We start from the raw sequence: 15,023 nt of genomic DNA on the forward strand, positions 1-15,023 counted from the left end.
GAAGACCATATTTTTTATGTTCCCTCATCTTCATCTTCGCCTCAAGCCATAGGTGAAAGATTTTTCAACTTTTTCTTAAGTTCTTCCAGCTTCTCAGAGTAATAAGCCTCATCCTTCATGTAACACCGTAAATTTTCAAACAAAATTTTCAATTTTAAATTACCAACATCACATATAATAATTCTCAAAATCTCAAGTGTCAATGTCGTAACAATTTCAAAATAGTTTTCAAAAGTAATTATCAAAATCCAGGATCCTCATACATGACTCTTTTCTCTTGTGTGTACAATCAAGTCGCTGCCCTCCCGCGATCCTGATAAGAACCTGAAACACATAACACATAACACGGTAAGCATGAAGCTTAGTGAGTTCCCCAAAATACCACATAAACATATTAGCCACTCGAGGCTATAACTCTGTAGGACCCTCCGGTCCGATGTGTCTCAGTGGGACCCTCCAGTCTCATAGCTCGTTGGACCCTCTGGTCCGTTCTGGGTGAGAACCCTCCGGTCTCACTACTCGTTGGACCCTCCGGTCTGGTCTAAGTGAGGACCCTCTAGTCTCATAGTTCGTTGGACCCTCAGGTCCGGTCATAAAATAGCACAGTTCGTTGCACCTTCTGGTCCAGTCTAAATATCACATAATATACCACACAACACATCTCACACATAAAATGCATATCTCAGGCAAACACATAAGACCCTCTAGTCACACATAATTACCACTCTAGGTAAAGTATAGTGAGAAGACTCACCTCGGATGATGAACAGTCCCTATAAACGCTAATCCTACGCACCGACCTCTAACTCTATGCCACACCCACAATCATCCCAATTAGGAACTAATTCTCAACTCTCGCTCATAAGGTCTAAAGGTAGTCCACTAACCAGCCCATCAATGACCTAAAACCTATTGGGCCCACCAAGGCCCAATAATAAATGGACTTTCCCATGGCCCAACTTTCTCATCTAATGGAAAGCCCAACTCAAGGCCCAAAGCACACACACACACACACACACACATATATATATATATATACATACATACATACATATATATATATATATATATATATATATATATATATATGTATGTATATAATCCTCTGGTCCAAGACTCTATTGCAACAAATCCCGAAATGATACTTAGCCCAAAAGTCCATAGTGAAGTTACGCGAGGCTTACCTCTCTTGGTACACTCAGCGTACTTACGAATCCATATTTGCCATCGAGGACACTAGGGCAGTACGAGGGGCGTATGGGAATTACGCTCAACGTACTCCCCAGATTCACTCTTTTTACTCATCTGGTCTTAAAAAGTTAGGACATTACCTTAAACCCTAGATCTGGACTCCCTAGTGGCACTTACTCCATAAAGTCAGTGACTTTAAGCCTTTGCATGGCTGGAAAGGTCACAAATACCCAAAAAAACTCACTTCCTTATCTTAAAAACCTCCTATCTCATGCATAGCTTGATTCTTACATCCAAGATTGGATTTTTATTACATAACACCAACATATATACTCAAAGGGACATATATTATGCTCTGGAGTTCAATAACTCATAAAGCTTCAAGCTTTGGGAACAAAAACCCTAAAATGGACCCAAAACAAAAACTAGCACTACAATAAGCAAGTTCAAAACTTGATACCTCTGGAAGATGCACCAACAAAAGAAGAGCATAGATCCAAAAGCTAGGTGCTCAAGCCATCCTCTTTCAAAGCTCCTTCTTCTTCAGAAGACAAGTAATCACCCCACTAGATCCACATGAGAAAGCAACCAAGATTCAAACTTTATGCTTTCTAGAGCTAGATCAACATGAATAGGGCTTGGATCCACAAGCTCCAAGCCAAGCAATGCTTCCTCAAGGAACTCCTTCTTCCACAATATGCACCAAAAACTCACCAAATCACCAAAAAGCTCAAGAATCACTCAAATGGAGGCTTAGGGTCGATTTCTAGGGTTTAGAGAGATGGAGGCTGAAGATATTAGGGTTAGGTTATGAGATAAGGAGCTTAAATAGGGTCCAAGACCCTAAAATAGTATTCAGGTCTGATTAGCATACACCCAGCGTTCATATGGTATGCCCATCATACTCTGAAAAACATTAACGACCACCTCTGGTCAGTACGCCCAGCGTACTTGGCTAAGCCTGCGAACTTCAAAATTTCTGAATGCCATAATTTCTTCATTATAAATCCGTTTCTGATGATCTTTATATCCACGAAAAGCTAACGAGAAGCCCTACACTCCTAATACCTTTATTCCTCCTGAATCCCACTTGAACTCAGATCCAAAATTCATGAAAATCCTACACCAGCTCCTTTAACAATACATTTGGGCTCTAAAGCACAAAACGAACTCTTTTATCACACAACCTACCTTACCCATATCCCAAAAGGCCTAAACCTTTCTCCTTCAAAGCCTCAAAACCTTATCATACTTGGATTAAGGCCCACGAGCCTTAAATCACAAAACAATCTGGAACAGGATGTTACAACTCTCTTTGTTCTTCTTTTCTTCTTTCTTTCACAACATGCAATCATTTGCCATGTGGTTTGCTCCATGACAATAATGATAATCTATCTCTGAATCACACTTCAGATTCTTCTATTGTTTCGAATCCTCATCTTTTACCTCTTTCTTCTCAAACCTCTTCTCCTTATTACCTTTACCAGATAAAGTTCCCTTTGTTTCTCCAGACTTCTTTTTCACACTAAATGGCTTCTAGTAAAACTTTTTCACCTTGTTGTTGGATTAATATGCAACAACTTCATCGTCTGAATTGACAATAAGACCTTCATCTTCAGAACCCTCAGTTTCATCCACTTTTTTCTCATTTTCTCTACCACTAAACTTCGAAACTAGAGCTAAAGGACCACCCAAACTAATCCTCAAATCTTCCACCATTTCATTCACTTCGGTTTCATGATTTTTTTAGCTCGTTGTAAACATCATTTAATATAGAAAAATCGAATCCATGTTGTGTCTTAATCATCAAGCTTACATTCCTCCATTCTTTTCTAAGCCCCATTACAAACGTAATGTTGTATTCCATGTTAGTCCTTTTGATTCCATACCGTGTGTACTTGTAGATCAACTCGTTCAGACGACACTCGTTCAGACGAGAGTAATACATTTCAATTACTTTTCCATCTTTCTGCTTGAATTATCTTAATTCAATCTGACATTGTTTTACATAACCGATTTTGGTTTTCTCACTCCTCTGGTACTTCTCCTTCAACGTATTTTAGATCTCTTTTGAAGTTGTGCAATAGTGAACACACCATCTGAGGAAGAGCACCACGAAGCTCTCTCATGCATTTCTTCTCATTTTTCTTCAACCTCTCACTTTGATCAGTTACGCTTGGATTTGATGATAAGGTACCAATGCTTTCAACAGATGAAGGTGGAATTACATCATCAGTAATGCATTTCCATATCTCTTCATTTATTCCATTCAAGAAATCCTGCATTCTATCATCCCACTGATCTTAGTATTCTGGAATGAGCATTGGAATCTTCGTAGATGAACCAAGGAGATGTGAATACGATGTCATCATGTTCATGTTGAAATTCGCCATTTTCGTATGGATAAATTCTTAGAAAAAATTTAGGAATTTGAGAATTAACGGATGAAACAGTTATAATTTTTAAACGAAATACTCAATCAATCAATTCAGTTATAGAATCGAATCACAACTCTAAATCTAAGAGGATTTTCAAAAGCAAAAAGGATGTGGAAGTTTTTGAATCCAAAAAGTGATTGAAAATCCATTTATCATAAAATGAATATCAAATCACAAAAAAATGATTTATGCTCTGATACCAACTGTAGAAGTGAATTAATCGAGTATGAAAGTAATCAGAGTAATCAAAGTAATACTAACACGATGAGTAAATAAGATCTGATTTATAGCTCAATTATACTTTCGAATACAAAGAGAATGTAAAGACAGAAAGACCTGGACAAGTTCTTTCTAATACCTGAGTACAACTCCTATTTATAGGAGAATCAAAAAGTATACAAAAAATACTAAGGACTAAATATCAAAACTCTGAAAACATAAAATGCCTTAGTAAATAGATAAAATGAGTTTCGAAACTGCTAATACAAACTCCGACACATTACAACCTATTTGACACTAACAAATATTTGTAGTTCCTTGGATCCTCTTAGGATGCTTGAAAGTTCATAAAGAATGGTGAACTTTAGAGACACCAACAATATATTAACTTGATGTAGAATGCTAGTTCTTTTGTATAAAACTCTTAATCTCTTAATCTTAAAGTTCATAACCAAAGTATGAACTCTAAGAGAAAAAAGAATACAAGTAAACTCCAAAAGCGTGAACAAGAGAGAGAGAGAGAGAGAGAGTGTGTGTGTGTGTGTGTGTGAAGGACAGTCTCTACCCTACATGTTACGCTTTTGCACAAGTGTTAGAGAAAGAAAGAGTGCAAGCCTCATAAAGTGTATTCGTAACACAAAGGACCTTACAATTTTAAGACAACTCATTCATCTATGGTCAAATAGTCCTCATGTTTGAAGAAAAGCCATGCTTTTGATTAATTTAATCAAAATGTCATGCCTTCCTTTTCTTCTTACATTTTTCAAAAATTAAGAGAGTAAAATAAGACAAACCTTTTATATTTTATAAACCAAGTTTATAAAATATAAACTTTAACTTTTTGGTAAAAGACAAAAGAATTCATCTAGTCCAAAATTTTGTGTATGACTTATTAATTCATATCATATGAATTATGTAATCTTACTTTCTAATGAAATTTACTATTTCCTAGAAATAAATATTTTCCAATTTAATTATAAGAGTTTATTGAATATTTATTAAAATTAATTTCTAATAAATAATCAATTGTATTAAGTTCTTGTCAGTGTGACCTATTTATATCATATGTAATATGATTCTTGAGCATAATATATCTTTCATAACCAAGATGTGAAAATAAAGGGAACTTTGGCATAAGACTGGAGAAGAGAGAAGAGAAATTGGGAGAAGCTTCTTGCGATTTGGTGAAATCATGACAAAATTTTGAAATTGAATAATCGGATGAAGTGTTCAAGATGTTTTTAGAGGATCTCATCGGTTAATTAAGGGATATCTTATTTAAACATGTATCTCACATACAGATGTTGTATATAACTAGAAATAATGAGTAACACCTTATTCAGGTATTGAATATTTAATCATTCATTAATTTTTTACACTAAAATTTCTACATATATTGTATACTTTCTTAGTCAAAGTATATTGTTATATTATATCCATGTAGGTTTTGGCGAGGGTGCTACATTTAAAGGGTTGATGTTTTTTTTGCATGAATTATCTTGTAGATTAATCTTCTCCATGATAGTAGCTACATTTAAGAATCGTAACGTTTATAAAAAGTTGTTGCTAAAACTATCTTATAATGAAATTGATTGCCAATTATTGTTGTGATTTTCATGTTCCATGAAAATAACTAAGTATGTGGAAAAAGAGTAAATAAAAGAGTATGACTTAAGAGCAAAACTTCATTGGCATATGGCTTATCTTATGTGTCTAATTTGAGAGTTACATGTACCATTAATTAGTCTTCTCACTTGATTTTATCACAATTTTGGTGCCACTTATCTAAAAGCTAAAAGTGTGGTCTATCAAAGGACACACCTTATACATATTAATATGCACTTGATTGTTCGTTATACCATGGCTCGTATTGTAAATGTTCTTACCAACCGACTTTTTATTTCACAATTAAGCTCGGGAATGGTGATTATTATAGTCGAAAATACAATTTTAATTATATTTTGTATTCTTTGGAAATTTCTAGAATTAGCTATAATTTTTTCATATAACTTGCTTGTATATATGCTTCACTTACATTCATATTGAATTATGATAACAAATTATCGTCTCACTAATATCTTTTATGACTTCTTCTATGCGTAAATTAAAGAATCAAGTTGTAAACTATGTGTTCTTATTCACATCGTGCATCCACCAAAAGCGTCTTAGGTGTGCCTGGACATGGGTCTCCTCCAAAAGTTTCTACGGTATGAGAAATTGAACATTGCCTTTTCCCTAAGCAAGCCTGAAATAAGGAAAAAAAAAGACAATATAGTCGCAAGTCAAATTGGCTATATGCTTGGTTGAAAATTTTTAGTTTTACAAATTAGTAAGCTTCAATGGATTTAATATTAGAAAATCTCACCTTTTCAACGACACGTCGAGAAGTAGGCGAATGACATTTCCCAATGGAGTACCTCTCGCAGTTACCAGAAGGATTACCATGACTTGCAAATATGATCCTCGAGATAATTCGATTTTGAGGACACCGAATATGAACTCTAGGCCTTGGTCTCCATGGATATCGACGATGTGCTCCCCATGGATTTATCCTAGGAGGATGTGCATCTGATACATGCCCACAAACTTTGTTAATCGAAACAGTATCTAATGAAATGTTTAGTGGGTTTCCATATTCTTCCTCGAACAAAACTAGTAGGTTTCCTGTTGGTTTAAGGAAAGATCTGGGTACATTGTACCTATCAAACATAAGCCCAAGGTCACAAATCACAATTGCTAGCTATATATATATATATATATATATATATATATATATATATATATATATATATATATATATATATATATATATATACTAGTTTATAACCCGTGATATCCACGGTTACAAAATTAATTAGATATTCATAATAAAATTTAATAATTATTAATCAATTATTTTAATTAAATAATTTTAAATAAGTTATTAATTATTAATTAAGAGATATATCAAATTTTTTAAAGTTATAATAGCTTAATAATTAACATATAATTAGAAAATGTAAATTTGAATTTTGAAGTGTGTTGCCTAATATATCTACATAACAAATGACATAATATTATTGAGGATGTTGTATGAGAATGACACTTGGTAAATGAAGGTTAAAACTATTCATTTATTAAAATAGGGATATATATATATATATATATATATATATATATATATATATATATATATATATATATATATATATATATATATATATATATATATATATATATATAATTAAACAAACAGTGACCGATCAATGTGGGTTTCGAACCATGTCTGTGAAGGAGAGCCCATAGGGGTCTTAAACGAGACCCAATATCTTCCAATACTTTGGCCATTGATCCAAACTTCACCTTTCCCCATTGAACCCAAGTTTAGTGCAATCGAATCGTTACCCCTAGGTGAGTCAAATATTGTCTGTGATGTATGAATCAACAACAAAATTAGTAAAAGAAGAGGTAGACAATGTTTAATTTCAGGGAAAAAGGAAAAAGGTAACCCCATTAATGTATGAGTAAGTTGTCAGAAAGGAAGAACTCAAAGGCTCACATACCTTGTACCATGTTAGAGTATTAGGAGACGAGTACTCGCTCCATGATACATGACTTGAGCCTACCTCTGTGTAAACTGAGAGCTTCTCCCCAAGCAATCCAACCTTTATCAATAAATGAAACCTCAATTAGAGTTATACATAACAATCATTGCAAATACACAGTTCAGTATCAAAAATTAAGATTGTTTGATTTTATGGCTCACTTGATATCCCCACAAAGAGCTTGAGACATTTTGATCTTGAATCATCACTTCTTGTAACCCTGCACGTCTACGCTCCATAAATGCTCCAGAATCCTTCACAACTCAGTGGATTGAAAGAATCAGTAATGCATTTTCTTTTCTTTATGGTAATTGAGATTTAGAGTAGTAAAATTTGACATTAAGAGTGCATCATGTATATAACATACCGGTAATCCAACCATTACACTTAGGAGGGAAACATTGTTGGATCCGTTTGAGAAAGAAACAGTGTTTTCCAATGTGAAGTTTGTAAATTTACGGGTTCCATGCAGCACCTTCAAATTGAAAGACATACCACATCTTTCAGTACATTTGATCACAAGATAAGACATCATTTCAAGTTAAGAACCATATAAACACAAAGCCATACCAACAAGATCTCCATTAACATATGCATGTAAAACATGTCCATTAGAATTTACTCGAAGCATAGGTTGATCTTCAGAGAAGTTATTCTCCACTCTGTATGTTCACAATGATTGAAATTCAGTTGGTTTATTGTTTACCATAGTTAATTAAATGGCAATGAATATTATACATTGAACTTTTACCTTAATGTGTACCAAAGATAATCTGATGAGTCTTTTGTAGTATTCATTTGTTCCATCAATCCATTAAACCTCAATGAGGTCTGGTCAAATTCAGGGATAACTTCAGTGAATTCTTCCCATTGTTCAGCCGAAGTGAAGCGTATGATTGGTTGCATTGCTCGTGTACTAACTTGTGTGTTTACCTGTAGCAGTTGAAAATTAGTAAGTTGCTTTTTTTCTTTCTTAATGGACTTAATAGCATAATACTGAATTAGGTGATATATATATATATATATATATATATATATATATATATATATATATATATATATATATATATATAACTACTTAATAGAGAAAGTTAGAAAAAGAGTCACTCTCATTCAGTCCAAGACTTAGGCAAAGTTTCTTTCATTTATAATTTCATTATCTATACCATCATTTTCTAAAAGACATCGTTATTCAAACATCATTTTAATAGGAAAAAACAGAAACACGACCTAAGTGTATCATGATTGGCAAAAAGAGCTTATTCATATTCCACAAACATACCATGCCAGTATTGAAGACTACAGTTCTGCAATCAGGTAAGATGCTAATCGAAGTTGGTGGCAAAGTGTAGTGCATATTACGAAATACAACATTGGCACTTTCTCTGTTGTTGTTATTAAGAATAAATGCAGCGCATTCACCTGAACTTCTGGTGTAGACATACGCCTGTACATTCATTTCAAGATTTTGACTTGTTAAATAAAAATTCTAAGGGTAACTGTATTGTTAAAAACAATACAACTCTTAAAGAGAGAAAGAAAACCATATAATGTATCCAGATTATGTAAAACAAAACGCATTCTTACATCTTGTTTTTCACCCAAATGTTCAATAGCTAAATCTCCATAGAGTAATGGTTGCAAAGATTGCTTCAATGCTGCATGCATTTCTTTAAGGTGACCAAATTTTGGTTGTCTGATAATGCCATATTCATCAAGCGGAGCTTGATCATAATAACCAGTAATGATAAATGCTGCAGAAGTGTGTCCAAAGTTCGTTCCTCCATGGTACTATATGATGATTACAAAGAAAAGCATAAGTTCATGCATGTTTACTTGTGTATTTCACAAGCTACGTACACTATGATGTATCTATATTTACAAGTTTATAATGGTGGTATCTTACCATATAATAATTCACAAAGGTTCCATTCATCTTTATTATGAACAATGTCGTATGAAAGGCAAGATCTTCGGCTGATCTCAGGTATGCATCATCTCCAAACCCTTGTAAGCTTCAATAACCAAAAAGTTAGTTAGTAAAGACCAAGTTAAATTTTAGAAGTAGTTAAAAGGAAATAAGTGCTTACAATGAAGTCCAATTCTCAGTCCATAGTGAAGGCTTATTTGGAGAGTTTGGCCCTTTCCATGTTTCCTCACATCTCATCCCGTTGCACGTGTTAATCTACATGAGTTACATGTTTGACCATAAAAATCAATGTGTAGCTAATGGATTGGTGAATCAGAACCCAAGATATAAATACATAAAATATCAATGTACTGCATTATAGCATCCACTTCCATTTCTTTGTGTTAAAGCATTACACATTACCTTTTTTTTTCTTATTAATGGATTGTACTTTGAAAATCATCAATTATATATAGCATCTTACGTTCAACGTGTCTTGTTATTGTAGTGAAAATTGTTTCGTATTTGGAGGAGATAGCTATAATCTGAGTAATTTTTCAAAGTAATAAATAATTGAAAGTAGAATTGTTGTTGGATTGGTGCCTCTCATTTGAAGGTTGAAGTCTCATTTGAGAAAAAAGAATATGTAGATTCAGGGGAGAGAGAGAGAGAGAGAGAGAGAGAGAGAGAGAGAGAGAGAGAGAGAGAGAGAGAGAGTTAAGCCGTATTTTAAAAAAAAATCAAAAATCAAAGAAAGTACATTGCTATTTCTTGTATTTAACAATTAGAAGTAGAACACGAACCACAGGATCAGGGGCATCATCTTGTTTGCACATCATCCATGGTTCATTAGTGTTTTGACCCACCGCCATTGTTGCAGTCCAGTTGACATACTGTCGTCCATCATCATGAAAGGATCCTTCAACATTTTGGTACTCATTCTCTATCTGTTAATAATACATCAACAATGCTTTGTAAAAAATGTCAATTTCACATAGTAATAAAAAAAAAAATTCAAAACCTGTGATAGAATAATTGGGCCTCCTTGTGAAGCAAACAGGTTTTCTTCCTTCATCATGTTGACTATTTTGGTTGTGAAGTTTTGCATGTAAAGCTGCCATAAATACAAACAATATTAATTTATGTCAATGTTTTGAGTTTTTCCTGTTCAAAAAACAACTATAAAATGAAGATTTCAATCATTTCATGTTAATATTTTTCATAAAATATCAAATGTTATCATCTCTATTGTTTCAAAACAATATTGTACAAGCCACACAATCAATGCAGACAGCCAACTACAACACTTTAACATCATCAATTTGGAACTTCAAAATCAAATAGCTAGTTTGACTTTTAAGGTCAAAACTGCGGTTACCTTGAAAGGTTCGTTGTTGGTTCTGAAGACAATCCCAGGAACATCATGCAACCAAAATGGCAAACCTCTGAAAGAAATACGCATAAAAAGTTAGTTTCAAAATTCAGCTAGCTGAATTGTTAAAGACATGTAATATTTCGCATACCCATAAGTCCATTCGGCCTCAATGAAGGGTCCAATTCGTAGGCTTACATACAGACCTTGTTGTTGGACTTGCTTAATGAAACTTATTACGTCATTTCTTCCACTAAAATCATACTGCATACAATTTAATAGAAAGATATACATATAAGTAATGCACATATACACATAAAGAAGTAGGAATGTGGGTTCGAGTTTAAAGAGACACCTGGCCAGGTTGTGGCTCATGGAGGTTCCAAAACACATATGTCTGAATGGCGTCAAGACCACCTTGCTTGGCTTTAGCTATTAAAGATGGCCACATCTGCAAATCATTTGACTTGTAGTTAAATCATCATATCTATATCTATATTTTTTAGAATCTGTAATAACTCCATATGCATATCATTTAATTATAAAAAAGTCAGCCTTCAAAATCTTCGGTGTCATTTATATCAAATGACCAGAAAAGACGAAAATAACTTTAACCAAAGTTTCTTTGATGTTTAAAACATAAAAACAAAACCTTTGTTTCTTGAAACGTTTAAAAAAAACATATTGATAAAGACTATTGAAACTGTGGAGGACAGAGTGGGCCAGTGTGACCATTATTTTTTTTATATCTAATACTTTTGAACTTTTTTATTTAGATTTAAAATTCAGGGTGCTTCGTGCATAATAATAAACCATGTTTCTTGAAAGTTAAAAAATACAAAAAAAAAAAAAAAAAAAAAAAAAGGAACATTGATAAAAACTAATGAAACGTGGAGGGCAGGTAGGCAGTGTGAATTTTGTTTTTTTATATCCATATAAAACTTTAAAAACTTTTTGTTGGTTTAATATTCTCATAGAAAGAGAAAGAGAATGTATATACGTACATCAGGGGTGCTTCTTGCATAATGAATTGAACCCGAGAACAAAATCGTACGCTGCCCATCAATAATAAGTGATCTTCCATCATAGCTCACGTTTGCTCCACCCACCAACACCGTGGTGCCACCACCAACCACCACTAGTAGTGCAATCCAACACCCAAACCACACCATCTCTTCCTCTCTCTCTCTCTCTCGCTCGCTCTCTAAAACTGAGTAACAAAGGGAAATAAATTGTTAAAGCATTCTTGTTCAACTTTACATATATATACATATATATTTATTGGTGAGAAACTTGTTTGAGTATTCTTGTCCGACGTTACGTACATTCCAGTTGTGAGATAGAAAGAGACGGCGGAGTTGTTTAAGCAGATAAAGTAGTAAACAACAAAATTGTTGCATTGCACGGCAAACATGGTTTTTATAGGTTGGTGGGTCTTGACCATTGTTTAAGTGTGACCAATATTTTTTAAACATATATTATTTTAAATAAAAATAAGTAGTTGTATTCGTATTATAAGATGATCTCGTTTTGTTTAATGGACTTTAATATTAATGTGGTTTCTTTTTTATTGTAAAACAATCTTTGTGTTCCCAAATTATAACATATTAAAAGAATATATATATATATATATATATATATATATATATATATATATATATATATATATATATATATATATATATATATATATATATATATATATATATATATATATATATATATATATATACATGCCAACATAATATATCCACGTTTATTGGTTTTTATTACATAAGAAAGGGAAATGATGATGTTGATAAAACAAAAATTAAATGATATTAAGGTTCAATGGTTCATCCGAGTTTGAAAACTAATAAGACTTGTTTGAAACACAAAAAAATACAAACCAAAAGAAACACAAAAAATGACCATCCTTTGATAAGGGTGTCAAAATCTTTTTATTAATATCTTGTAAAATATTATTAAATAAATACGTAAATTAAAAAGTAAGAGAGATGGAATTTTGCTACCAATGGGATGTAGGGTCACGAGAGGCCAAGAACAATACCAACACGTGATGTGTATGATCTTTTGGTGCATATATGTCGGAATTCAAAAGTAAGTAATCTTTACTAAAGTAAGTATTAGTTTCATGTTTGGGTATAAATTGAAGGCTTTAAGTAATGTTATCATATACATTTAAATGCAGGGTTATGAATTTAAGTCATGCTAAAAATGTTAGTATTTTTCATAATTGGAAAAATGTTTGTTTTACAGCCCAAGATTATCTATTAGGTGTTGATGTAATGTTTGTTTGACAGCCCAAGATTATCTAGCAGGTGTTGATGTGCATGGATTTTGTTACAATTAAGGATTTGGAATAACAATAAATTAAATAATTTGACGATCATGATTGTATCATTTTGCAAAATATGTTATTTGTCCTTCTATCTAGATTATAATAATTCAGAATTGAAATAATTCAAAAGCTTTCAATTTTGATTATAGACATCATCAGAATTTAAAACACATAGCACCTTGTTGCGAGTTGTGTGTTTTTTTTGTTTTCAGTGACAAATTTATGCAAGGTAATGATGAGCCAATTAATAATGTGCATTAAAAAGCTTTTTCAGGAAAATACATTTTATGACTATTATAGGTCATACGTCATGACATGGGAGCGTTGAAGGAAGGGCAAAATAAGAAGTTTCTTAGGGCCTAATATATATATATATATATATATATATATATATATATATATATATATATATATATATATATATATATATATATATATATATATATATATATATATATATATATATAAAAGGACTATTTTCTTTTTGTTCGTCCAGGGTAATTAATGATATTTAAATTCTTATAGGACAACGATGTAATTTATAACTAGATTAAAAAATATGCACCCTTTTATAAAAAAAAAAAAAAAATATTAGTTCAACGTGGGGAATTTAGATCTCACTAATAACTATCTAAGTGTTTATTACTTAATAAAAAAATATTATTTGTTACATGTTCAAATGAATTTTTTGTCCATTGTAGTCCAGTGTTTTGGATTGCTTATTCAATGTATTTATCAGAGGGAAATTTAGTAATAGTTATATATATATATATATATATATATATATATATATATATATATATATATATATATATATATATATATATATATATATATATATAATATGACCATTTTCTCCGAAGTATGGTAATTCATCGGACTATGGTAATTCATTTCAAAAGCCCTGCTTGACAACTTTCTCCAGAATAGAGAATTCTAGAGTATGTGTACTCATTCTGAAGCTTTGGTCTGAAACAAGAATCTTCATACATTCCACATTGTCATTCCGGACTATGTCAGGCTGAAACAAGAATCTATGTACAATTGTTAGTCTCCTGCTGCGAAATAAAAATACAAAGTCAAGTTTCGGATAGGTATTCTGAAAACCGTTATTTCGAATTAGAAACTCAAATTCCATCTCATATATATATATATATATATATATATATATATATATATATATGTGTGTGTGTGTGTGTGTGTGCATGTGTGTGTGTGTGCGCGCGCGTGTGTGCTCATATTCTTAGATTCTTACCTCTAATAATTCGTAATTATCTTTTATAACTGCCTGAAGATGAGTTTATCAGACAATGAACATGAAGAAAGCTTTAACAACATGTCTGTTTACCTACACAACCTTTGGCGAACCAACTTATATCAAAACTATTGTGATTGATCGTTTTCAAGCTTGTTTTGTGGCTATTAGATGTGTGGTATATTTCCTTCACCTTTTCTATTGTTTCTTTAAAATTTATAATGTTTCTATATCTAAACTAATTGTTTTGTGTTCCAAAGAAATACATCTCCATGCATTTATATAATGCTTGTTGCCTGTCATCTTTGTATGTAGTGTTCGTCTAAGGGGGACTACCTGAACATAATTTTTATAGCAGTCGTTGTGGACGAGAACAACCACACCCTCCCTATCGCATTTGTTTTGGATGTGGAAAATAATCTCTAGTGTTGTACCTATTTGCTTATGAGGTTAAAGGAATCTCTCGGACATGGTAGGGAAATATCGTTCATAACCTATCGAGTCGCGGTGAAAAATATAATAACGGTCACTGACCGCTATTTGAAATTGCGGTTCTCGTGGTGGTATAACAGTGATATAGCCTTTTTCTATATTATGTAGAATATATATATATATATATATATATATATATATATATATATATATATATATATATATATATATATATATATATATATATATATATTAGAGTATTAATTAGTTAATCATACTTCA

At 32.2% G+C, this 15,023-nt stretch overlaps 1 protein-coding gene across 1 annotated transcript; it reads right to left on the reverse strand.

Annotated features, from left to right (window-relative positions):
* Positions 1 to 5,817: 5,817 nt before the first annotated feature.
* On the reverse strand, positions 5,818 to 11,961 carry BGAL16 (beta-galactosidase 16). Its single transcript, XM_078992144.1, has 18 exons — positions 11,718 to 11,961; positions 11,069 to 11,164; positions 10,865 to 10,977; positions 10,720 to 10,786; positions 10,363 to 10,455; positions 10,145 to 10,288; positions 9,523 to 9,617; positions 9,339 to 9,447; positions 9,020 to 9,223; positions 8,715 to 8,879; positions 8,184 to 8,365; positions 7,996 to 8,094; positions 7,800 to 7,902; positions 7,594 to 7,686; positions 7,391 to 7,492; positions 7,109 to 7,254; positions 6,214 to 6,547; positions 5,818 to 6,093 (listed from the first exon to the last, which is right to left on the reverse strand). The coding sequence occupies exons 1-18, from the start codon at positions 11,883 to 11,885 to the stop codon at positions 5,983 to 5,985; spliced, it is 2,424 nt and encodes an 807-aa protein (XP_078848270.1). The 5' UTR covers positions 11,886 to 11,961; the 3' UTR covers positions 5,818 to 5,982.
* Between the last annotated feature and the right edge of the window lie 3,062 nt (positions 11,962 to 15,023).

Source organism: Lactuca saligna, chromosome 4 (genome assembly GCF_052625555.1).
Source record: "Lactuca saligna cultivar CGN05327 chromosome 4, ASM5262555v1, whole genome shotgun sequence".
In the NCBI taxonomy this organism is placed as follows: domain Eukaryota; kingdom Viridiplantae; phylum Streptophyta; class Magnoliopsida; order Asterales; family Asteraceae; genus Lactuca; species Lactuca saligna.